Source organism: Meleagris gallopavo, chromosome 2, assembly GCF_905368555.1.
Source record: "Meleagris gallopavo chromosome 2, MGAL_WU_HG_1.1, whole genome shotgun sequence".
Lineage (NCBI taxonomy): Eukaryota > Metazoa > Chordata > Aves > Galliformes > Phasianidae > Meleagris > Meleagris gallopavo.
In genome coordinates, this window is record NC_139405.1 from 10706499 (window position 1) to 10731546 (window position 25048).

The 25048-nt window shown below is 34.4% G+C and overlaps 1 protein-coding gene across 10 annotated transcripts in view; it reads right to left on the minus strand.

Annotated features, from left to right (window-relative positions):
• Positions 1 to 25048, minus strand: part of NRXN1 (neurexin 1) — a 645099-nt gene that overhangs the window by 559856 nt on the left and 60195 nt on the right. For 6 of the 10 annotated variants that reach the window (XM_085218894.1, XM_085218886.1, XM_085218885.1 and 3 more), the window contains exons 3-4: positions 14893 to 14910; positions 10575 to 10604 (exon numbers count right to left, since the gene is read on the minus strand). The exons of 3 other annotated variants lie outside the window; for them this stretch is intronic. In XM_085218894.1, the coding sequence (XP_085075020.1) occupies positions 10575 to 10604; positions 14893 to 14910 (48 nt within the window). The remainder of the gene's footprint in view (positions 1 to 10574; positions 10605 to 14892; positions 14911 to 25048) is intronic. One more of the 10 variants, XM_085218887.1, reaches the window with a different exon arrangement.

A 25048-nucleotide genomic window follows, 5' to 3' on the forward strand; every position in this document is an offset into this window, starting at 1 on the left:
TTAAGGGAATGCTTTGAATGTTTGCTCCAGTTAGTCCACAAAGAGCGTTATGGCTTGCTTTGGTGTTTTTGGTTTGATGTATAATTCCATCTATACAAGAAACATGATAAAATTATTCCTGGTGAAATAAAACTAAGTCCACTGTTTTTAAAGTCTAATTATCTTCTTATGTTACCACAGTAATTTCTACATTATGTGTGATTCATAGGCTTCAAGGCCAGGAGGGTTGTTTTTTATTATCTAGTCTCATTTCCTGCATAATACAAATTACAGGCTGTCAACACAAGAGACCTCCTCTTTAAGTACTTTAGTGACTAAGATCCTAGAAAATATATTTTTAGTCTTTCTAAAGCCTGCTCTTCTGACTTTGGTCTCAAGAGTATGCCAACTAGGTAGAGAAGTAAGGGCACATTGTTGCCTCCCAAGGTAGGTAATTAGCATGACCTAGATATGAGTACACTTCTCTCAGTTATATGTACTTATTCAAGGATATATATACAAATCTTATAGGTGTTCTGAAAAGGAAAATATTAATGGGTGTTAATGTTATACTTTCCGTAACAGCTCAATAAAAGGAGAACTTCTGAAAACCTGTTTCATAACAGGACCACGCATTTCAGAAATCATACAAAGTATAAGTCTCCTACCAATTTTAGAACAAAGAATAAAGAGAAAACGCATACCTTTTCCTGAAAGAGAAAGTAAATGACGCAATAGGGATTTAAGGATGCCAACATGGCAGACATTTTTATTATATATTTTCATTATACAATACTTGATTTTGAGGCATTTCTGAAAAATAATTTATGAATCATCGCAGAATTGAATGGTTTCAGAGCACCATTATTTATGCACATGTTATGAATGCATACAGACATGTACGTTAAACATGCATATGTTATTAAGAATTGTAGAAGGATCTATCCTTCAGAGTTAGCATTTTACTCTATGTATTTGACACCTCTCAATATTTTCAGTAGGAATACAAAAATATTTCTTCTTCACAGTAATCTAAGCCACTCATTTCTTTGCTCTGAAAGACATGTAGCATTAGACTAACAAAGGGGCTCAGGGGGCTCTATGCCAACACTAGTAGGCTTGTCATTTGCCTTTTCTCAGCCTTAAATGCAATATATGGATATACATGAGATAAATATGTTGCACAATATTCAGAGTTATTCATTTCCAAATTTAATTTCATTGCCCCAATCCTGCACTCAGATACTATCACATGATTTTAACCTGCTGGGCTCAAAAATTTCTCCCAGATCTCATCCATTTACAAAGACTAGCAGGATCCCAATTTGAATAACTTATTGTAGACAACCGTAGGGCTGAAAAGACTGCTAAGGACCCCAAAAAATCAGTTCATGACTGAGACAGATGTAGTTGTGTTTGAAGCTTCATAATGATGTAAGCACCTTCATCTCCAAAATTTATAGCTCGCATAAGTACCCGGGGAAATGAAAACATACCTTGTTCAGTACCTATACCACAGTAGTCTGTAAGCGTTCAGGTATGTACGTTAATCTGAAGTCAGATAGGAATTTGGTGATCCCTCATCTTTGTGGTCATGGAAATATTTACCAGTGCTACAGTTTGATGTAATTACTCCTAAATAACCCTTTTAAAGTTGAAAACTATGTAGTAACTAGTCAGTGACCACAGTTAATAAAAATGATATTATACTCATTTAAATTTATACTCATTTAAATTATGCATCCATTCACAGTGGAAACAACACAGCCAAGTAAAGCATACAGTTCTAAGTTGTGCATTATTTTGCACAGGTATAGTAGGAAAGTCATGATTATCATTTAAGGAAGTTTTCTCATTTGCTTACAAAACTAGCAAAGATGGCATGCCTATAACAAGAAAAGGCAACTTTTTTTTTTTTTCTCTTAAGATTCCATAAGGACTTGTGCAATTACTAAGAGTATTGCATCACAAAGCCAATTTCTTAAGTCAAGCCATTAACTGAAAATAATAAAAGAACCAGCTCCTCATATAATTATGACAGTGTCTGCAAAATCCTTCTTTTGAGAAGGAAAACAGTTATCTGTCACCTTCATAATACAACTAAAATTTCCTCTACTAAAGATACCTAGGGCTAAGGAAGCAGAAAACCACAGAAGTTATATACAATCTTGGAAAGGTGTTACTATAGGTTAGGAGTAGACTCACAAAGTTATCAAGGTTCTCAGCTACCAGTTTAGAAGCAGAACATTAATGATCACAAGAAAGTATTTAGTATCCTTTTCTTTATGTAGGTACTAAAAATTGGATAACGAGTTTGTAATGGAGAACAGAAGCCATACATACTAACTCCAGTAAAATCTTATTAGCTTACACACGCTTACTGCTAAATTTAGCCATCTCAGTAGCCTCTTCTCTGTCCAAAGAATATGCGAAAACAGACAAGGCGGCTTAGACATAGCTGATTTTATTCCCTTCCCACTATGTCTCCCTCACCCCTCATCCCCACCCCAACTCCAATTTAAAGAGCCTAATCAAATCAGTACTATAATGTTAGCAGCACCAGGTGTGGTTTACTAGCTTCTCCAGCAACCTCTGGTTAGCTGAGGTTGCCTCTTAATAGCTTTAAAGAAGATGCTAGTGAGTCAGTTCAGCTATTTCTCTTTTATAAGAGCTAAATTCTAACTTAAACATGCAACAAAATGCACTGGAATCTATTAGAAAGTTACAAAAGTAGGCTTTAAATTAAATGTTTGTATGCTTCTCAGAAAACTAGTGAGGGTGCCAACAGCAAACAAGTAAATACAGATGATTCTGCTTTTCTTTCAGCAAAGTAAATGAATTCAATAAAAATTCAATTGCTTTCCCTTGCTCTTATGCCTGAAAAACAAGTATTTTTGATATGTATGAAAACCATTAAGAGAATAATAAATATGCAACTTTGTAGCAAAGTCCACATTCCATTGTTCAGGCTCAATCCCTGTGAAAATTTTCTCCTTTATGCTCCTGAATTTCCCAGTTCACTGCACAGTTTTACTGCTCTGCTGATACTTAATTGCTCTGGGTGGTCCCTGAAGTGAAGATAGAAAGTTACCTTCAAGCAATTAAGAATGGCAGGGTTAAGGAAGGTTTTGAACACGAGGAAAGAGATATAAGAGTGCAAATTATATTGATTAATTAAAAGATTTTAAGGGAGACAGAATAACTCAGATTTTCTGATGTTTCTAAGTAGCCTGGCATACTTTTATAACCATAGAAATGAAAAATATTGTAAAGAATATGTTAAAAGTTTTGTACGCTAAGCTTTTACTTTTACAAGAACAATTAATTCTGACAAGATTATTTAAATATCTTTTTTCCAACACCTTTGTGAGGCATCATTCTTTGTGGAAATACATAATAATGTACATTTAGAGAGTACATTCTCAGTTTACGGTAGTATAATTTTAGGTTGTTTTTCTTAAAGGTTTTTCATTTTCAATAAATTGCATTTCTTTAGAAATTGTGATAGTGTTTTCTACCAAATTTATTAAGCTTGGATGTAAAGAAATAACAGATATTTTGGAAAATTCTCCTTAGGTTTCTTGCCTCTTTGTTCTTAATTGGTGGAACTCCACTGAGTGTGATTCTGATCAAATTAAATTCAGTTGAGATTTCTGCTATAGTTGAGATGTACAATCTCAAATTACTTTTGATTTTCACTAAAATAGTGGAAACTGGAGTCTGTTTGGATTTGTTCAGCTTCCATTTGTAGGTCCCAAGAATTGAATTTATTCCTGCAGTACAACCTAGGATGAAGTTGCAATCCTTAGTGTCACTCTAAAGATGCATTTGGTTCCATAATGGTATCACATATTCAAAGAATGAGGAAAGGAGGAGGGAGGTTCCAAATATGCTACAAAATATCCAAGGAACATGACTCTAAAATCTCTATTTCATAGGAAATGCATTTGAAATTCATCTGAAAGTCATAATGAACTTTTGTGAAAACATATAGATTGCCTCAGCTCTTAATTCTTGTTCTTCAGCGTGCATAAATAAAAGTATACATATATATGTATAACAACAAAGAAACGCTTGCTTTAGCAAGAAACGCCAACTTTTCCAATTTCTTCCTTGCTTACCTGCTCAAAAATATTCTTTTAACCCTACAGAGTGACAGATTTGCTGCTTCTCATCATCAGTAAATGCCCACCTACTTTTTGGCCTGAAATACACATCTTTCATCTTGAAAGAGCTTTGATATTAAGATTCTTTGTCAGCATACCCATCTTCTGGTGAAATCTATGCTTGTAAATGGAGCCCAGTGTTGAGGAAGCCAAAATCTAAAATATGTAGCATTATATAATACCATGTGTTCTGAACAAGCAAAAATCTAATCTTTTGCAAAGAAAGCATTTTTTAACATAAAATCTATCGCAATGCTACATTTATTTACTTCCTCTAAATATACAGGAGACTTATGGCATATATACATGTATACATTCAGTACTTGCTCATTTTGAGTGATAACAGAATGCTTCAGAATATGGCAATATAGAAAATGCTTTATTTTGGTCATGGAAAGGTGCTAGAACCCATGGCGTCGTTTGGGCCATTTCTTCATATAGTTTTCTTGACATCTATAGCAGATCCTTACAATTCTTTGTACTGCTGGTCATGAATCAGCTATCTGAGATACAATTTGGAGCATAGACACAATCTGGATTTTTAGTTCTGATGATTATTTCTTCAGAGCCGCATACATCAGGCAAAAAACATCTTCAATAGTCATTTTCTGCTGCATCATAAAGCTGAATCTGCCACTCCACACATCAGATTCTAGGCTTGCTAGCTATCGTTCACTGAAGTGCAAGTCACTTGTCTGTTTTAATGCATCAGAACTTCTACGTACATAAATATTTTACCCTTCTGATTAAAACATTTAAAGTATAGATTATTATGATATTGACTTTGAAGAGATTAATCATCAAAATGTAAAGATAATATAAATATCTGTTAGCTCATATAGGTATAGGCATAGGTGCATGCATTACAAATGAGAATTTAATTACAATGTTTTTGGGAACTCTATTTAAGTAGATCTCTTAAGAAAAAAATTGTCACTATAGAACAGATATTATGCGTAATTACTTCCCCTTGGAATGCTTTGAAAAAACTTATGTTTAAAGTTCCTTAATTTCTTTCAAAAGCTAATTTTCACTATGAAAATTTCAAGTAATTTTTACATAGAATATTTTTTAAATTATTTTGCTGATCACTTGGTAGATTATACAAAACTTTCGGAATGTCTGTCTGGGGCCTGCTAAATGTTTAGTTATATTTAAGGATAACTTTTTAAACATTAGTAATCTGTTCTTATCAGAAGAAACAGCTATGTTACTGGGCTGAGAAACATAGGTTATTTGTTTTTATAATAGAATGTCACTTTGATACTATTTCAGTTGCCCAAACTTGGCAATCTCATTCTATGCAAAATGCCTACATTAGCTCAATTCAAGCCTAGTTATGAATCATGTAAATAAGCTGCCCTCACCTGGAATATATAATGATGTGAACGAGTGCTGAGAGTCAAGAAAGCCCTCAGTTCATGTTTTGCTCTAGCCAAGACAAAAATGCCAGCAGCATTTAAGAAGACATACAATTGAATCCATGTCAGCAGGGCACCTAAAGAAAAATAATAAGCCATGCTACAGCTCAGTGCCATACCAAGGCTTCTACACGACTTCTGGACTATTGGTGACAGGCCTTGGAAGCTGAACGATGCATGGCTCTCAGACCCACTTTGGATCAGCACAGATAAGAAGGTGAGCACTGGCTTCTGAGCAATACCAGGAGTTTCAGAGAGTGTAAGAGACCAAAACTGTCTTAGTTCTTTGAAAACAGTAATCAAAAAAGGGTCAACATGTGGTTGCATAAATTCAGATAATTCCCCATAATTTGATAAGGGAGGGAGGTTACTGACATAAGGTGCTGCTTATGTTGCATGAAACACGTGGTATGCCATGACCTCAAACAACTTCTTACCTGTAGCATATCATTTTAATACTCATGATTGTATAAATATTTATTTATATTACTCTAATTTCCCACTGCCTTCAGTTGTCAGTTGAATTATACAACTGATAATAAAATTCCATTGTTATAGATAGCCAGTGAAGTCACTTTGCTTTTACAAATGCAGTATGATTCTTTGTGCAAATGCAAATGAAAAACTCACTCTTTCTTGGCAAGGAAGTTGACACAAATATTGACATTCTGAGGTCCGTCTTAAGCATTTAAATGCAGTATACCAAATAACAACACATAACCCTGTAATCTAACACAATAAATTCTAAGTTGTAATATCAGTCTTTCAGTAGAAACCATTACTGCTATGCTAAGTATCATTTCATAGCTTGTTATGGACCTGAGTAACTCAAGTGATTTAAAGCTGCATATTATTTCTAAATATAACAGAAATATGAGCTTGATGTTTAGATACAGAATAAATAATATATATAGTCAAAAGTAGAATATTTGTACAGAACTAAACTATAGGTAAAAATATGTACAAGCTTAGGAGAATTGCAATGGAAAATGGAAGCAATACATGTCACTGAATATTGTAGTAACTGAATTATAAAACCATTTTATTGCTCAACAAAAGAAAATGAAGAGAAACAAAAGAATTTGGGGGCAGATGGGATGGAAATAAAGCAATTGAATAATAAAGCAATACACTGTGTAATCTTAGTTATATTACCATTCTTCACAAAATCTGGGAGGTACTAAATTTCTGATGAGGTAGAACTTATATGTGAAAATGACAGTTCTGTTTGACCTCCCACAAAGCATAGAGAAGGCAGACAAAATTTCTGATGGCAAAGCATTTGTTTTCTCTGAATTCAAACAAGTGTTTTGAATAATACATTCAATCTCTCTAACAGTGACCACCACATTTAAGATTTGCTTTGCTCATGTCTTTCCATCAGCACAACTGCAGCATGCTTATTGCTATAGTTATATACAGGTAGGAGATTTCCAGAAAACAAACAAACATAACCTGGTACTTCTGAACAGACAGAAAGTTTATCAGAAAATAAATGAATGCCAGTACAATTAAAAGTCTCTGCTTCTTTATAAAATTAGGCTTAGCATTTGCAAGCAGTAATGGCTGCTACAAAAGCCCTGGATTTATGTTCTGCTTTGTGTCAGCTGGTTCTGCATATGCATGTATGACCTCAAATACTGACAGACATTCGTAAACATGGCGAAATCTTCCCAAATTTGTTCTGCCTTTCTGTAGGGGGCAGTGACAGCTTTGTAAATATTGACACCGCTTCTATAAAAACTCTGTCAGGAAATTATCGGGAGTATTTCAAGCGATACATGCAGCTAAGTGACAAACGGCAGGTGCATCCAGTGAAATGCTACTGGATTTTGTACCGCATGCCCACTTGGAAAGGCTGCCTCACCTCTCCTTCCTCTGCCTACAGTAAGAGTCTGGCTTGTCACTGTCCTGTCCCCGAGGCATCTCATTCTGTAGGGACATTGATACTTTTTTCCCCCAGAATCTCACATAACACCTACGAAGAGAAACGGGTGGTGCTTCAGCCACTTACACACTTCTGAGCAAATTACATATTAAAACTTCCTAATGCTTTTATTGGTTATGTTTACAGCTGAAGATAACTTCATGGTATAATTACTCTGAATCCCCGAATCACTTTTGTTACTGACCTCTTATCTAACTCTAAAGGAATTCAAATTATAATGAAAGACTGAAATGAGTGTGAATGAATCCAATGCAAAGCTCCACTTTTGTCCCATCTTTCCTTTCCATCACTCTCCTACTACTTATATTCTCACATGTTATAAATATGCATCACAGCTGTATCTTTGATAATGTAGCTTTAACGTAGTCAATAATGGTTGATGATATGGCCCCATACTGAGATATTTTCAGTTACAGGCCAGTGTATTTTGTATACACATAAATCCTTTCCATTCATTTGAACAGATATACACTATTATATGCAAAGAGGAAGCACTGTGGTCATCAAAACATAGCAGTGTAATTGGTACTCTCACAAAAAAGGAGTAGTAAAAATATTAAAATGTGAAAAGAAAAAATAGTAGACTGATTTGATAGGTGACTGGTGTTTATATCACCAGTAGTACATTGTTACACATTAAATGTAGCTAGTATAACCAGTGTCATTTTTTGTGAATATAATTGTTAAGCCTTTAAAAAATAATTAAAATAAAAAATGCTCAACCATTGCATGATATATTTTTTCTAAAATCTGCTTTCTATATCAACTGTTAATCATTTATTCATATTTACATGCTTTCATCCTTTTAAACAACAACAAAAAAACCCTTCACTGATGCATATATTATTCTGTGTATACAGTAAACTAGGAAAAAATCTTTAATAATAACAAAAATGATCAAAAATGTCAAGGTTTGTTTGTTACAAAATGTCACTCTACGGTAACTCCACCAAAAACATCTATCATTATGTAATGAAGTATTCATAATAAGGAATAAGGAAGTCATAGGTACAAGGTACTGTTAAGAAAAATGCAACAAAGATCAACCAAGGAAGAAACAAAACTCCTATAAGAAATAAATAGACCAGGTTTTAGTCTACTTGCTTAAAATTTCCTAAGCAAGAAGATTTACATGTTCAGAACACTCATAACCCTTTAAATATTTTGCTGGCGATAGCTACATAAGTAGTCTCTCCGGAAAGTCTGATATGAAGAGGAAAGAGACACTACAGGACTGCAATTACAGGCTTTGCAATCACATGTACTTACTAGGTTTGGAAACACTACATCAAACAAGACAGCAAGATACACAGAAGTTTGTTTCTAGTTTGAATACTTAGTGAAGTACTATGACACAAATTGGCTTTCTGATATTTACCAAGAGTTGGCACATCCTGACAGGGACTTAGGATAAACAGAACTATATCATTACTCTATAACACAGATTTAATGACATTTAATAACCAACTTCTTATCATAAGAATGTATGGACATGACATCTGTGAGTATCCTCATAGCAAAACATGCTGTTTTATTATACAGGAAAAAGTTTTGACCCTACTTCACATGTTCCCAGCAGAAATAAGGAAGTAAATCTAGCTGGCACTGTTCACATCAAGAAACAAAACTGAGTAACAAAATCTGAAATAAAACCCACACTTCACTTTGGCGTTCATTCTTCATTGTTCCTTTCTCCAATTCCTGTCTCAGATACAATCAAAGCAATTAACTTACAGGGAAAATCTCAGGGCAAAAGTGATCACCTAATAGCAGAGACTTGCTGAAGTCAGTGCTATTGGGATTTAAAACTTACATCGAGCTGTGGACTGGCCCTGGACAGATTATCTCCAGATAATTTCTGTTGAACAACATTATGTGTTTGTTGGGTTTTTTTTGTTTGTTTGTTTTTGTTTTTTTTTTTCTGTGCCTGGTGGTTTAAACTAAAATTCTTTGAGAACAGAAAAATGCATACCTCAAAACATGGTTTCATTTCATCTTGAATGCTTTCTGTAACTGTAGCCTCCTTTATCACTGCCACATGTTACATCTCTCACAAAACCAGGAGGCAACCGTTAAAAAAAACAGCGTATGCTTTAGATACTTCTCCTTACCTCAATATCCATGAGATATTTACTTAAAATATACCTACCTCATGTTATCAGTGCAAAAAGATTTACATTTATTTGCATTACTTAGACATACATTAAAGTATACTGATGACATTAAAAAATAAAGAAAATCATGTAATACCTTTACTTTTACCTATGGATTTGGTGAAATGGTTCCATGAAGAAAGCATTTCCAGACAAAAAGAGAATAAGAAGAGGAGAGAAACAACAGTAAGAGTCGTGAGTTATATGTAAATGCAATAATATCTAAACATGAAAAGGGACAAAGTTTAAGGTCTGAAGACAAATGGAGATGCAATCAATGTCATATTAGAGATTTAGTTTATTTTTTTTCCAGTCATGTACATGCAGCGAAACACAGAAATAATCCATGCTTAGATAAGAAAAAGTGACACAAAAGTAACAGGAAAAAATGAATTAGGAGAAGAAAAACCACTGATTTCTTTAGGTGGCAAAATTGTACTTTCAGCATTCCAGAAGCCAGGAGCAGGTGCTTTCTGCAAATTCCACTCAGCCATGCATTAAGGTAAATGCACTCTTCAAGGCGTACAGTATGACAAGCTGAGTATCTTCTCTCAGGAACTCCGAAGAGCGCTCTTGCGATTCATTTATCTTTTATAGAATCACCCCTTATTGTATTTTCGGATAAATACATGAAATTTTCTTAAACACCTTCTTATTTCTCTCACCTCTTTTCAGTTATCATATTGCGAGAGGGGGAGTTCAGGAGGCAGGAAGGACAAAAGCTTACAGAGCAAACAAAAGAAAAAAAGAAAATGAAATAAGGAAAGATGTGACTAAAACCATGTGTTTATTTGCAGCCAAAGACAGCTTTCAAGCATTTGCCCATCGTTTGCAGTGATGGATTTAAAGCAGCTACAGAACAAGAAGAAACAATGAAAGCAGAGTGGAAAAGGAACAGAGCCCATACCTTGGTCGCCCATCATCAGGTGCGCCAGACCTTGAAGGGAAACAAGAGCACAGTCAGCAATGAACAAGGGAGCATAGGAAGGTGGTGTTGTCACAGTGACAAAAATGTTTTGTGACAGGCATCTGTTTCCTATGAGATGTCTGTACCACAGACAGAAATCAAAGAGCATTTTTCAGCCACTGGTTGGAATGCTTTGGGCTATGAGAAATAGAACTGCAATTCAAACACTGGGTACTGTTTTGTTGTGTATTTCTTCTGTGCAATAGTTGGGATGGCAGAAAATACTAGAATGCTTCCAGATCCAACCAAATCCTTTTATAATCTGTCTTAATTGTATTTTCATTATATTGCTTTGAACACTTTGCTGGGAGGAGGACTTCCTGTCCTCTACTTGCAAAATGATGTTAAAAACCTGGAAAGTGCAAACCTGAAAAATGGGCTGGGTCTGGTCTTTTTCCCCTCATAAAAAATGAGCATTTCAGGTAATTAAACAAAATTTATTTATCACATTGAAATGATAATGCAAGGGATGTCTCCTTATTTGTGTGAAATGTGAGAGTAGAATGAATACATTCCAGAGGAGGCAAATTATTATATATGCAGTACAAAACACACAGTAATAAAGAAAATTTAAGTGACAACTTCTGAATTTGCTTCATAAATCTGTGAGAAATAGATTTTGCTTTATATTGGTATTTTGAGATCAAATCCAATCATACCACTATAGGTCTAGTGACATTTCAAAACAGATGGCTGTAATGATAATCGCTCAACCAGAGCCAAATTTAGTTAATCTTTAACCAAAAATATTCATCTTTTTTAACACACAATAATGAAATGATACTTATATCCTCACTGAGAATAACATGTTGAAGGAAGAAAATTTGTACAGAAAAAAGACTTTTCACATTTCACATCAGGTTTATTCTCATTGAGCTTAGATCGTTTAGAATCCATTTTAGAAGTTCTTAATTGCTTGTGCTTATCTTCTCCAACAACTATAAAAATGATACATTATTTTCTTATTTGCAATTAATTATAGTTAATTCACACAAAGAAGGTGTGCAATAAAATATCCTGCTCTTTATTAGAAAGCAGATTTCCTAGAGAGCTCCTGTGATTTCTACTTCACAAAGAAAATTAGGTGCACAAATGACTCATCATACTTGGAGGTATTTCAAAGAAGATACTCCCAACTGCAATCAGATTTCACATCAGTTCAAGATCTCAAGTGATGTTTCAAATAGACTAACAAAGGTTTTGCTGAATGAGTGCTTTTTAGTGTCACCATTCCCGGAGGCAAGTTGAACCGGAAGGCCTGATGTGCCCCATATCTTGAGCAGTAGATTCACTTAAAATTACAGTGCTCTGTAACTACTGGGATGATCCGAGGTTTACACCAATGTATGCAAGAGTTGAGTGTGATACTGAAGGGATGCCTATGTAAGCATTACTGGTAAGTACCTCACGGCTATGCTGCAGTTAGGAGAAATGTGTCCGCACTTGTTCACCTGTATTAGCGTAGCTGCAACTGAGACACACTGAAAACACAGACTGTAAAGACTGTTGTGACTACTAGCGGAAAAATAGAAGGTAATCTCTTCCTAGCTTGAGTTTTATAGTTATAAGGACCTAAATAAAAAGCTGAGCTTCAGGAGATGACCACTGCTTCATATCTACTAGTTTTAGTAATACCGCATGCAAGCATGGTCGGTTGTAAACTTGTGATTTTTATATAATTTGAAAAAAAAAACACAAATGGCAGAAAAGCCTCTTGAAAACATCATAGAAACCACTTGAATTTTAAGAGTCACTTACAGTGCTGTTCAACTAAAAATAGGAAGCCAGTGACTGTAAAAAAATGCACTGCTCAAACCAAACAGACATCAATTAAAAAAAGGTAGTACTAGTTCTCGGGCACTGCATTTTGCTTCACTCTGTATGTTACTTATTTTTGAAGCAGTAAGGTTACTTATACTTACTTGCTATGAGGATTTAATGTTACTTACCTCATTTTATATTTTTCAATCTATGGATGAAGACTATGGAAGAGTGAAGAATTGCTATTACTGTACCTGTTTAATCCGTAGAGGGGTTTAAAATGATACAAATAAACCCACCATGACAGCAATCACTGCCAGATTTTCAACATGACTGTGTGCTTATAATTCAGACAACCACAGTAGATGGTCACAGAAAGATCTAGTCTTGACGGGCCACATACAGGCATGCCAAACATTAATAATATTCATTTGTGCACCATTCCTTCATAATCAGAATGATAAAAGCCTTTTCTTTGTGAATTAGGAATTAAAGATTCAGTAGGAATACCTTTTGTATGCATGTGTGATCCATTTCATATTTACACTGAACTTGGCATCAAAGTTGAGGGGCACAAAATGGGATAGGGGAAAATAGCATGAAGAGAAGCTATTTTCATAACCTTATGTGTAAGTTCCATGCAGAGCACAGGCCAAAGAAAATTTTAAACATGGTGAACTTGCAGTGAACATGTTCAACCCTAGCACAGTTTTAACAAAATGAGTAAAATGTAACTTTTTACGTCAAATTCCACTTAGTGAATACTAAAATCCTTTCCTTTCTTTAACTTAAGGAAATACTCAGATATCACAGAATTCAAAGATGAAAAACTATTGCTCAGTTTCCCAGTTCTGCTTAGGATATACGTTCTATGCTTCCACTCTTTAGATATACATCTTTTGCAAATCTAATGTATGCGTAAGTATTCAGATTTGTGTTGGAATAAATGTAAGTGTGCAGATTTAAGAATTAGATTCAGGCAACTCCCGGATTAAGTGTTACCCAGGTCTTATCTTGCACTGCTGTGCATAATGAGTATGTGAAATGAAACTGAACCACCTCATCTAGTTGTAATGATCTTAATTCACAATCGATCCCCATGTTGACACCTGTGAGAATTTCATGCATAGGTCAAACATAATATTAGTTACCTATTTCTTGACTTTTGTGCTTCTGAGTTACAAATCCTATCCCTGTGTTGTTGAATAAATTTTTATTTCACAATGAAAATACGATTGTACTGATTTGTATGTTCTTGACATTGCATGCAATTAAAGCATGAAAATAACTTAAATCTTCTCCTACTGGTAACGTGTATTTTAATAAAGTTGCACAGCATCATGTATGTGCTAAATCTGAATATCTCATTTTGTCTTTCAGTATAGTGGCATAGACAAACACGGTACTGATATTTGCAGGCATTTTAAGAGAATAGCCAGTGAGCAGACAGGCAGTGGTTCCGATTGCCATAAATCCTTAATAATCTCAGGCCCAATGGTGTCTCACTCCTGCACTCTGGGTCACAGCTGTGTCAGAGCTGTCTCACTGCACACGTCAGCTTACAAAATCCTATATTTCAAGAAAGTGTTTAAACTACTGGGAAAAAAAAGTTATAATTCCTTTTAAAAAGCTAAAATCATTTTTAAATAGTAATTTATTTTAAGTATGAAAAGATTAAGAAAGGATTTTTAAAGCACTTGTACCTTAAAAAGCACCTGCACCCTTTGGCTCATGAACAAAAGAGCAGTACAGACTCCTAACAAAAACTGATCTGTGAAGTGTAAAACTGACTCAAACATGTTTTACCAGCTAATGGACATACTTACCAACACTCAGGCTAGGAAGCATTGTGTTTTAATTTCCACTGCCATGTGACACACTTTCCTTAATGGGACTTAATTACATACCAGCATTATTACTAAAATCACAACTCTTCTTTCACAAAGTCCAAAAGGCAGAGTTTATCGTGTTGAAAAGTTAGACAGATAAAGCTTTTATCTAAAACTTTGTGCTGTAAAGGAGAGTATAGTAAGCAAGACTAAGGAAAAAAGCACTTTCCATTTTCCTAAGCAACAAAAATACAGGTATTTAACATGCATTCCATTCTTATGAGAAGGATTTATGCTCCATGTTGAAGAAAAAATATTTTCTTGAAGTGTTTTTCATACAGAACATGACTAGAAATCAGTCTTTCTGCAAATCTCTTTAAGGATGTATAGAGTGATATATTCATATGAGTATAAATCTCATTGTTTCAGTGAAGTTATTCATGAATTACATCAATATAATCAAGATTAACATAGGGCTTTGCTTGTGTTCTGTATGGAAAAAGAAATCACACTTATTTAATAAACTTGTATACCTTTACGGGTAAAAAAATGCAACTTACCGTACTGAATGTTATGTGTACTTTTATAACATTAAGCAGAAGGGAAAAAAACCACTAAACAAAGGGGAAAAACAAGAGCTTAGGAAAATAAGGTAAGAAAGCACCCACCTTCCACATAGTTGTCTTCTGTAAGCACATAACAGGGAAGGAGAGAAAAGGAAAACATTCATTAAGCAGCATGCAGACTGGAACTTGCCTTTGCATGTCTTCATCATGCAAGGCATCAAACACAACATGCAAGTGCTCCATTGCTACAATCCAGAGTGAAAAACAAAAGCACCAGGGAAGCAGTGTTTCCCCTATTTAACAAATAAAAGAATGCTCTTTACAAAGTACCATAACTTTAAAGGAATTACTGTAACTCCTTGCAAGTTCAGTAATTATTATTCATAAGTCAATATATCTTCTTGTAAGAGTTTTTTAACTATATATTCTAAAACCATCACTTATTGCTGATGGGGATTCTAAGTTCATTTGCTTTTACTTTCCCATTCTGAATTTTCCTTAATGATCTGTATGAAGTAGACGACTTTAAAGAGATCAAACAAGATAACTTAAGCTACGGAATGCAACGTGAAGATGTTAAAGCAGGTATTGTGGCCAACCCTGCACTACCAAGGCACTCATTCTAGTCAAATCTCACAACCCAGTGTACAAAGTCTGTCAGTTAAACTGGGTGGCCTTATTCAGGATTGTGTGTAGGATCCTATCCCACAACAATTGTTAGCACCGGAAACTTGCACATCTTATAAATCAGTTATATCTTAGCCAGTTGCATAACTAGCAAAGGCCACGGCAATCTCATGCATCAGTTTTGCCCTCAGTTGAGGTAAAAGGGTGTTCTGCCTAAGTAAAGGCTGCTATCAACAAGAAGCTATCAAATATCTGTACCCTTAACCGCAGCCCCATATGGGGACACAGGAAAGAAGTTTCCTCTAAAGCCCACAAAATAAGAAGTAGGAACTGAGTCTCAGCTGATAAAGTGGACAGAATTCAATGAAGCAGACTCAGTATCCCCATACGCATGTTAGTCTCTATACTCCTCAGCTCTTTCACTTTCTAGGTGATTTTGAGGAATTACATCTCTGTTGCCCATTATGATTTTGACTGAGGAGAGGATACGAGAGTACAAATGGATCTCAGAGAAAATGTGGAAGGTAAAATTACAAAGGAAAAACAACACCAGGGTCATGGAGATGGATTGTGCAAAAAGAACAAAGAAGTGGGGAAGGGACGGGAAGAGTGAAAACATGGCAGTCAGACTCCTTGGGAGCTCTTGTTCTAGAGCTTGTCTGACCTCTACCTATACTTGGTGGTCAGCCAGCACTGAGAAACAATTGTAAATTGCAGTCCAGTGCTGTCATTACAGGTTATTTCCCATAAAATCTTCCTACATGAAAATATCTATATGAAAGTGTGATCTAAACTAATTTGTATACATTGTAAACCAAGCATCAATAAAATTACACAGAACTTGGCTCAGTGATACTACTTATGCATAGTAATTTCCTGCTAGAATGCATCACTCTTCATTATGGTAAGTTTTTATAAGCTAATACAAAAGGCTGCAAAATATCAGCATGGCTAGGCTGGTTTCAAAGAAATATTTGAAAATCTTACCAATTTAAAAATAACAGCTACTATGATAGTGAATATGTAGGGCCCTACATCTCTCAGTTCTTAGCTGTAATGCTTGTAAGACTGACTTCACAAAGTTTCTCACCTTAAGATATTATAAATCACCTTTTCCATGCACACGCACACTCTCGACTGAGACTTCTGAAAATGACATCTTGGAGCTCTTGTTTTTTTTATGAAAGTGCAAAGGGTACATAGTGGTTCATGCATTAATGAAAGTAAGTCAAAAAAGGAAAAAAAATATGTTTATGAAAACTAATATGCCTTTTTAAATAAATACTTGAAGATCAACAAACCAAACAAGGCTTACTGAGAAAATGAAAAACACCAATCTCACAAGATAAAGACACTATATTCTAATAGCTGTGTAAGACTACTTAATAGATAAAATTTTCTGGAGGAGCCTTCTTCCTTTAAGTGCAAATAATTTCCCTTCTTTAAGCACAATAGACCTCAAACTTAATGAAAAATGATATTGTTATTTCAATTGTAGTATAACTACATGCTCCTTCATTTAGTTTTTCTTACTGAAGCTGAACTGCAATACTGATACTGAGATAATATTTGTTTTGTTGGCCATACTCAGCACAGTTTCCAGTTACTTAAAATCAATGCAAAAACTCATTGAAAGACAAGTTCTAGCTCATGTGGTCAAAGGGAGAGCTCTGATAATGATGTCACGGGCAAATAGTTAAACTAAGCCTCTTGGATGGTTTAGCATATTTTGTATTATAATACAAAATTATATATATATAATAATATATATATTATTACTTCGTGTATCTTTACTTGATGGCTCTGTCACTAGAAAGACTTACACTTAATGTCTGAGTAGCTTCCCCTAAATGTCTGATTGATTAAATTTTTAAGTGACAGTAAATTAAATTGTCAAAATGTTTCAAATTAAATAAAATTGAAAGTGCTGGATTTCTGCTCTGTGAATAAAACCATGTATATGTAGCCAAATCCATACACAACTAAAAAAAAAAAAATCATTCTTCCTTACGTTTCTGTCTGGATAAGTTAAAAAAATTTTAACACTTCTGTAGTATAAGAAAATGTTTTGTTAAGATTCTTTATGATACTTTACAAGGTTTTTATGTTAGTTTAGCATTTGACACTATTATTTATTCAAAGTATTTCCTGTTCTGTCTCACATACTTCCATATCACCAATGCTTAGCTCCACTTTCCTGCTCGCCATTTTCTTGGCATGCCCTAAGTAGAAAAGAGGGAGGGAGGGAGGGAAGGAGGGAAGAAGAAAAAAACTCTTTTAAAGCCATATGTGTACCACCGATGTCATAAGTTTGCAGTTTACAGGGAACAAATTTTCCTCAGTCAATCATGAGTATAAATCAGGAGTAACCATACTTATGTCACTAGAGTTGGGCTGATGTAAAATCCATGTAACTGGAGGTAAGAAGAGCTGTGTTGAATATTCCTGCTACTTTGCCATCATTTATCCCACATTCACATTCATCCACCCTGGAGGACCTTATTGGATACAGATACTAACATTAGTGGAAACAGAGGCTTTGATACAAATCTCCTCAATGCTGCAAACATTCACATAGCATAGCTTTTACCCTTTTCTCTTTCGATCAGCAATTTTCACCAGTGCACAGCCCAGATATGAGGTAAAGGTCTAAAAGGGTTTGCCAGTGCAACAGTGGAGGTACAAAACAACCTTCCAGCTTCCACCACTACACAGCTGACTCACTAGAAACATGATTTTCTCCTCAGCATACTTACTTCTACTGGATATGAAAGTTCTCAATTTTCATGTTGCGCTTAGCTAGCTCAAGAGTTAGATAGACCTCAAACATCCATTCCTAGACCTCACCCCTACCAGCAGTAATCCTAAATTGCACTGCTAATTTCTACATTTACACCTTAGCTTCTTTAGCCAAATTCTTCTCTTAGCTCTACTGGTGTAATCTGTTGACTTCATATGTCAAATATGCCAAATATTCAATTGACTTTTATCTGTCATGACATTGTTGAAATCAATATAACTAAACAACTTACACAGGCTGTGAATCTGGCTGTTATCTTTGGATGAATTGTCCCACGCTGCCCCTACTGAGCTGAAAGCAGAATCTGCTCCATTTTGTTTGCAACAAAAGACCAATGAACCCCCATTATGTTAGCCTATTACTTCAATTCAGCAAGATATAAGTGTGAATCATATTTTTATAGGATGATTTATTAATTCAAAAATCATTTTAACACTCGGGGATGCTTCATGGAAACCTTGATTCTTTTAAAAAATGACTGTTTTTATTATAGTTTTTTGTTTCTCCTGTTGTTACATTTTTCCTTCTGCTAGAATATTTACACCTTGTCCACACACAGAGCATGTTATTTGTCCTGACAATTATAAAAGGACAGCATGAAACAATACGTTAAGTTTTATGAAGTTACAGAAATAGCATTCTAGAAATAACATAATAAGAAAGAGCATATTAGAAAAGGCATTTTGATTTTTTTTCTCATCTGAATCAGAGTTTAATCACATTTGGCAACAATGAAATATACCACAGACAGAGTCTATGAATTTTCATAAGATATTCAATAGCAGGAATAGTGAGGAAGTAGCCTGAAATAAAGGCTAATTTTCTGTAGTGGTCTTGCAATAAAAATGACAGTTAGAAATTCAAGACATGATACTTATTTTTTTCCCAAAGAACAATTTCCAGGTATAGTTTTTAATAAATTTATTGTCTTAAAAATGTCCTGGAAAACATCATTTCAAGAGGCAACTTTTTTTAATAGATATTATCCAGGATCTCTTGGATTTAGTGACTTAGTCTGCCCCATCAGTTTCTCAAGTTATTAGAGAAATTGCTTTATTAAAACCTTCTTCAAAAGAAATTATTTGGAAAGAGTATGAAAGTATGAAGAATATTATAAAGCAAGCACAGATGTAGCTTCAATGATGATGAACTAAAAGAACATATTGAAAAGCAGTGGTTAATAGTATTGCTCTTATCAAATTCTGTGTATCTGATGAATTCCAATAGGATTACTTGTATATATTTCTTTACTTTTGGAAAAAGAAGTATGCACACATACAAAAATAATAATAAAAAAGAATCGACCTTCTAAATACTGTAATTGTAATAAATTCAAAATGTATTACAAAGTTACCTATTACAGAACTTGGATTCTATTTTAGCTTGCTAGTTGACTACTGAGTAAATGGGGAAAGAGTATTTTCTACAGCTCAGGCTCATAGGACCATATTTGGCTCATCTGCAGATTTTGCAAATCCACAGACTCAAACAAAAAGAGCACACAAGTTCCCATGTTCCCAGATGATTTGACACCACGGCTCCATTTGGTTTGAAGTCAATGGACAGACTTGCCCAGATTCCACACACTTTTGAATTGACCCATTCAAGATATCCTTCAGTGCAGAAAAATACTATATAAGAGATGGTAATGAATTTTTGGTAGACAAGGGAAATAAACCTTTTTACCAAATAAACCTAATTTGGTTCTATACTAGCTGCATTTTCTATCTACACCTTTGTGAATATCCCTTCTATTCTGGAATGCCCTGCACTAGACTTAGGAGAAAGCTACAATACCATAAGGAGCACAGAAGACCTATCTTCTGTGAAGATAAGCCTAAATCTTTTCTGAGCCTCAAATTCAGCACACCCCTGTAAAATCTACTAACATTTCTGAATTTACTTGGGGTGAAGCCATCATTTCAGGAGAGTGCTCTGTATCCCAAGTGTATGAACAATGAAATAAAAAGGTAATTTTATATAAATGACTGTAGATGACGTCTTAGTGTGAAGCTGCAACCAAAAGTGGCATTGCAAGTTTTGGATGAAATGAAATAATTAACAGAAATAGAAGATGGCATTACTTTTTGTGGTATAACTAAAATCACTACTATATCGAATTCAGTGTTCATATGTTTAAAATGATGAGAAAAATGAAAGAGGTTACAGAAAAATTTTTCTCAGAGTCATATACAGCATTAAAAAACTCAGAAAACATTGCTACTGTGACTTACAACGAAAGCCCTAAGGCGATCAATCTATGGAATATATCAAAGACAAGATTAAGAGGTGTCTTGAACTCAGTCAATAACTGCCAATGATGCGAAAAAGTTTTCTGATACCTTGAAGTCCTTTGACCCAGACAAATGTTGGGATCAATAGTCAGAAAAGTTCAAACTGAAAGAAAAATAAATTAAGCACTGGGAATCCTGGGAACTTTTTCTTAAAATCTTGAGACTAAGCCTTTGCCCAATAGAAGCCGTTTCAATCACATGCTTTTGGATTACACTGTCGGAATCATTGCAAGACGTTCTATCTTTTGCCATTTGAAAAATCAGGTTAATATTTTCCTAACAGTCAATTATGGTCATTTTATGAATCTTTGAGTTATCTTTCATGAAGTGAGAACAGAAACTGAGCATAAACCAGCAGCAAAACTCTGACACCTTGTAAAACACAGCAATTTTTCAAATAAACTGTTTTTGTTTTTTTTTCTGAACCAATCTCTATGTCCTTTGCAATGGTGAAAGAGGTCACTGATAATGTTTCTCATGAAGAATTCGAATATAATAGGCGATGCTGAAATATTTTCTAATATCCTCTCGAGTTGTCTACAGAAGATAAATACCATCAAAATCAACAAGATATAAATTAAGACTCATTCTGAAGCCATATATTTTTGTGCTGTTTCCACACAAAGCACCTTTACCACACTCCTATCTTGCACCAACACAAGTGTAGCGAATGTGAAATCATTCAGCATCACTCTAATTTAAGGTTATTACTCTATGGTTATTTTACTGTTACACATTTTTAGATATTGCACATCTGAATAGACACAGAAACATTGAACGCTTTTATGGAGTCACAGTAATTAACAAATAGGCAACTCTTTGACACTTTCAGTTCGTTTTTCTCAACTACTTCCCAGCAGCAACAATTTTAGAAAATCCTTTTCTTTTAGTAATTTGTACCACATTTCTAAATAAACTTGTATGGACTCAGGGGAGAGTTCATGATATAGACATAAAAATGATGGCTTTTTAATTATATTTTAGTCCCAAGATATTTGAATTTGGCCTTATTTTTTCACCTTACTAAATTTCATTCTTTCTCTCTAAATTGGATCTGGTTATTCTCAGATGCTCTAAACTTCAGACCTGCTGAAACAAGTGAGTGGTTTAAGAATTTTCTTATTAGTCACTGGAACAAATGTTCTTACATTAGCATCATGGCTGCAACAACCACAGCAAGGAAACAAATGTGGTATCAAAGGTGTTTTAATAATTGAATTTAGTAATATTAATAATAGAGACAATGGATCTGCATAAGTGAAGGCAAGTCAAAGAAAAACGCTCCATCCCCAGTGCTTAAAGGCTATTTCATAAAACGTTTTCATCCCTACGTTCAAGCAGAAAATTAAATAAAATTTAAATCCATGTCTTTCACTCTGATGTTGTAATTTGATACTGTTTAAGAATGGTTCCTCTTCTCCTATTCAGCTTTTTGGACTATTTCTGTGAATTGGAAACATTCCATTTCCATTTAAAATCTCTGAGCACTTTATTTTGATCTGTGCTTTATGACATGGTTGTAAACACTAATTTATTTCCAATAGTGGAGAATGGACACACTAACTGGAATTAAGGACTGACCATATACAGTTGGCTTTGCTTGGTTGCGTATTTTATCGTAACTCATCTTTTCTACCTACTGCTATTATTATTCCTTTGGTCTTCTCCTACTTAGCCCTCCTGCGTACACGACAAAAAAATGTCTTTTCAGTATACGTGAATCAAAATCTTTCATAGAGGATGAATTATTCAGACTGGCGGAGAGTAATAGGACATAATTTGTTCCTACTATAAGAGTGATGCAGAGTGACAAAGAGATTTCTATCTTACAAACATCTGTTCTGAAAATAATTTTAAAAAATCATAAATTATTTCAACAACTCCTGTTGTTGAAGAAAATAGGTGCAAAAATGAGGAATCAAGAATTTTTCAGATTTAGTTATTCCTTTTTAGGTATAAATGAGAGCAGAAAATAGCCCAGTAAATCCAATTTTTTGTTGTGCTATGCTTTTGTATTCAATTATGTCTATAGAAGACACTACAAAATCAAGCTTGAGTTACTATCGGAAGAAATCAAATCCCTGTCCTCCAATCATCCTTTCAGCAAAACCAATCTGTTAGCCCTATTAATGCAATAGGAGTCACTGAGATCTGAGACAGTGAGTAGAAATGCTGTTTAGTGCTCAAACAACAGAGGTCCTTTTCCAACCAGATGGCAGCATTGTGCCTAGCTAGACTAACAGAACCAAGCAAAAATTTTTTGGCCATGTTTTTGTACTTCCATTCTCTCTTTTACTGTATTCAGGAAATGAGGAATGCTTGGGTGCTGTGATTTTAACACAAGCAGCTGAAATTATGTGGGATGAAGTTATCTTCAGAGTTAGTAACTGAAAATGTAGAAGATGCCCTGTACAGAATTATAAATAGAGTAACAGTATCTGAAATCACTTTGCTGTATAGTTCTTAAGGTAGCCACCATAAAATTGTTTTCATTAGTACCAAGCTTCATTTTCTGGATGTGAAATGAACTGAACCTCTATTTGGAAGCCCTTAAAACAGAACAGAACAAACTTTCTTCTGGCTGAAATGGAAATTTCTTCTGACATGAGTGTAACTGTACACTGGAAGTCAGAAGGTTGTAACAGAGTGTTTAAAATGACATCAAATTAATATTTAATCACAGGTATATAGAACTGCATATAAACAAAATCGATTTTTTTTTTTTAAGATCTGAACTTGATTTTCTCCTCAGCTTGTCCACAATCACTGCAACGCTCAACTTGAACGTTGTTCTGATTAAGTGGCAATTAAAGATAATGAAAACAAATCTAATTACAAGAAATTTTATAATTAAAACAAAATCAATATTTCTTCTCTTTAAATCTAGTCTTCCTTAGTCAAAGTAGGAATTGATATTAAATTCCTCTCATGTTTTTATAAACAATGTAGCTTTTCCGTAGGCACATGAATGGATTGAGTTCCTACGTGCAAAGAAGTACTTGTACACATTGCAATTGGGAAACAAGTGCTTTCAGAACAATGTCTAACATTCATTAATCACTTTGATAGGAATTGGTTCCCCAGTTATTTTCTTGACATATGAGCAGATATACTAAAACTTCTGTAAGGCTACTGAGTGATTCTAAAAACCTGTGAGCACTGGTTTAGACCTAGTGAAACAAGCAGCTTCTGAGAAGGAGATACTGATCCTGCTGTGTAAAACCAGGGTTTTGCAAAAGCTATCACAGCTAGCTACATTAACTTTTGTTCTATGAATGTTACCATCTCAGAACTGCACAATTAAAATTTCTATCGCTATTAGATTTTCAAGACAATCATATTTTATGGACATATATAAAAAGAACCCAAATTAAGTAAAAAACAGTTTAATCAATATCCACAGTTCTCCAAGTTTTCCTTATCACATTTGTTCCTATATGAAATAAATGTCTTGGATATATCTTTCAGTGCTAATCTTTACTCATTTGACATTTTTCTGCTAAAAGAACATGCTATAAAACATCACCACAGCAGCATGTTGCCAATGAAAAAGTGGTACAGCATCTTTTCTATTGTTAGCTCTTCTAGATATGGTAATTTGGTTAGAACGACAAAATAGCTGCTGCCATGGAAATTCAGTGTAGGATTTTTTAGCGAAGACCTATTTCTGGCCTAAAACTTTATCAAAACCAGAGATAACAATTTATCTCAAAAAGTTGCTTCCATAATGCACTGCCCCGTAGTAAATATTAAGGTGACTACATGGAATACTGTAATAGCTTTTGATGGAACTAAGTCAGATAGAAGTTCAGAAGGAAATTGATGAGAACTTCTAAATGTAGAGATGCAGAAGAAAACCACTGAGGAGACATAAATATTGCTGGCTGAATACTATGGAAAAAAAAAAGTATATATATACATATATATATATATGTATATATATACTGAAATGTTCTTCATTCATCTGAAATGAACATATTTCTTATATAGTATACTTTTGCAGTTACTTCATCATCTTAAGATTGTATCTCTTACATTATTTGAAGAAATTTTTAATGCTAAGTGGAGGAAGCAAACTGTCTTACAGGGTCAATACTTCCCTGCAGAGTAAACCCCAAGAAGCAACAGAAATCTTATCTGACTCTCAGTCCATTATTAAAATGAGCATAGAAATCACTTGGCTCCCAGTTTTTATTCATCATGAGGAGGAATAATACTGACGTTCCCAAAGTGGCAAAACTTCAACATCTAAACCCTCATTAAAATTTCTCCCTGCTAGACTATTTAAGTCACTAGGAAATTCAACTCATCATAATCAGGAAAGTAAAGACCATGTATCATATAAGCTACATACATAGATTAACAGAACTCCCAAACAAATTCCAAATATTTCTTGAGTATTTTTTTTCAATCAAGTCTTTAGAATAAAGGAGTAACCTAAGAACAAACTACCACTTAAGAGAGAAATTCATATTTAAACAAGGTGGAATTGTTATGACTTCTTGCCTGCAAGGTGCATCTGTGTTTACATGGAATG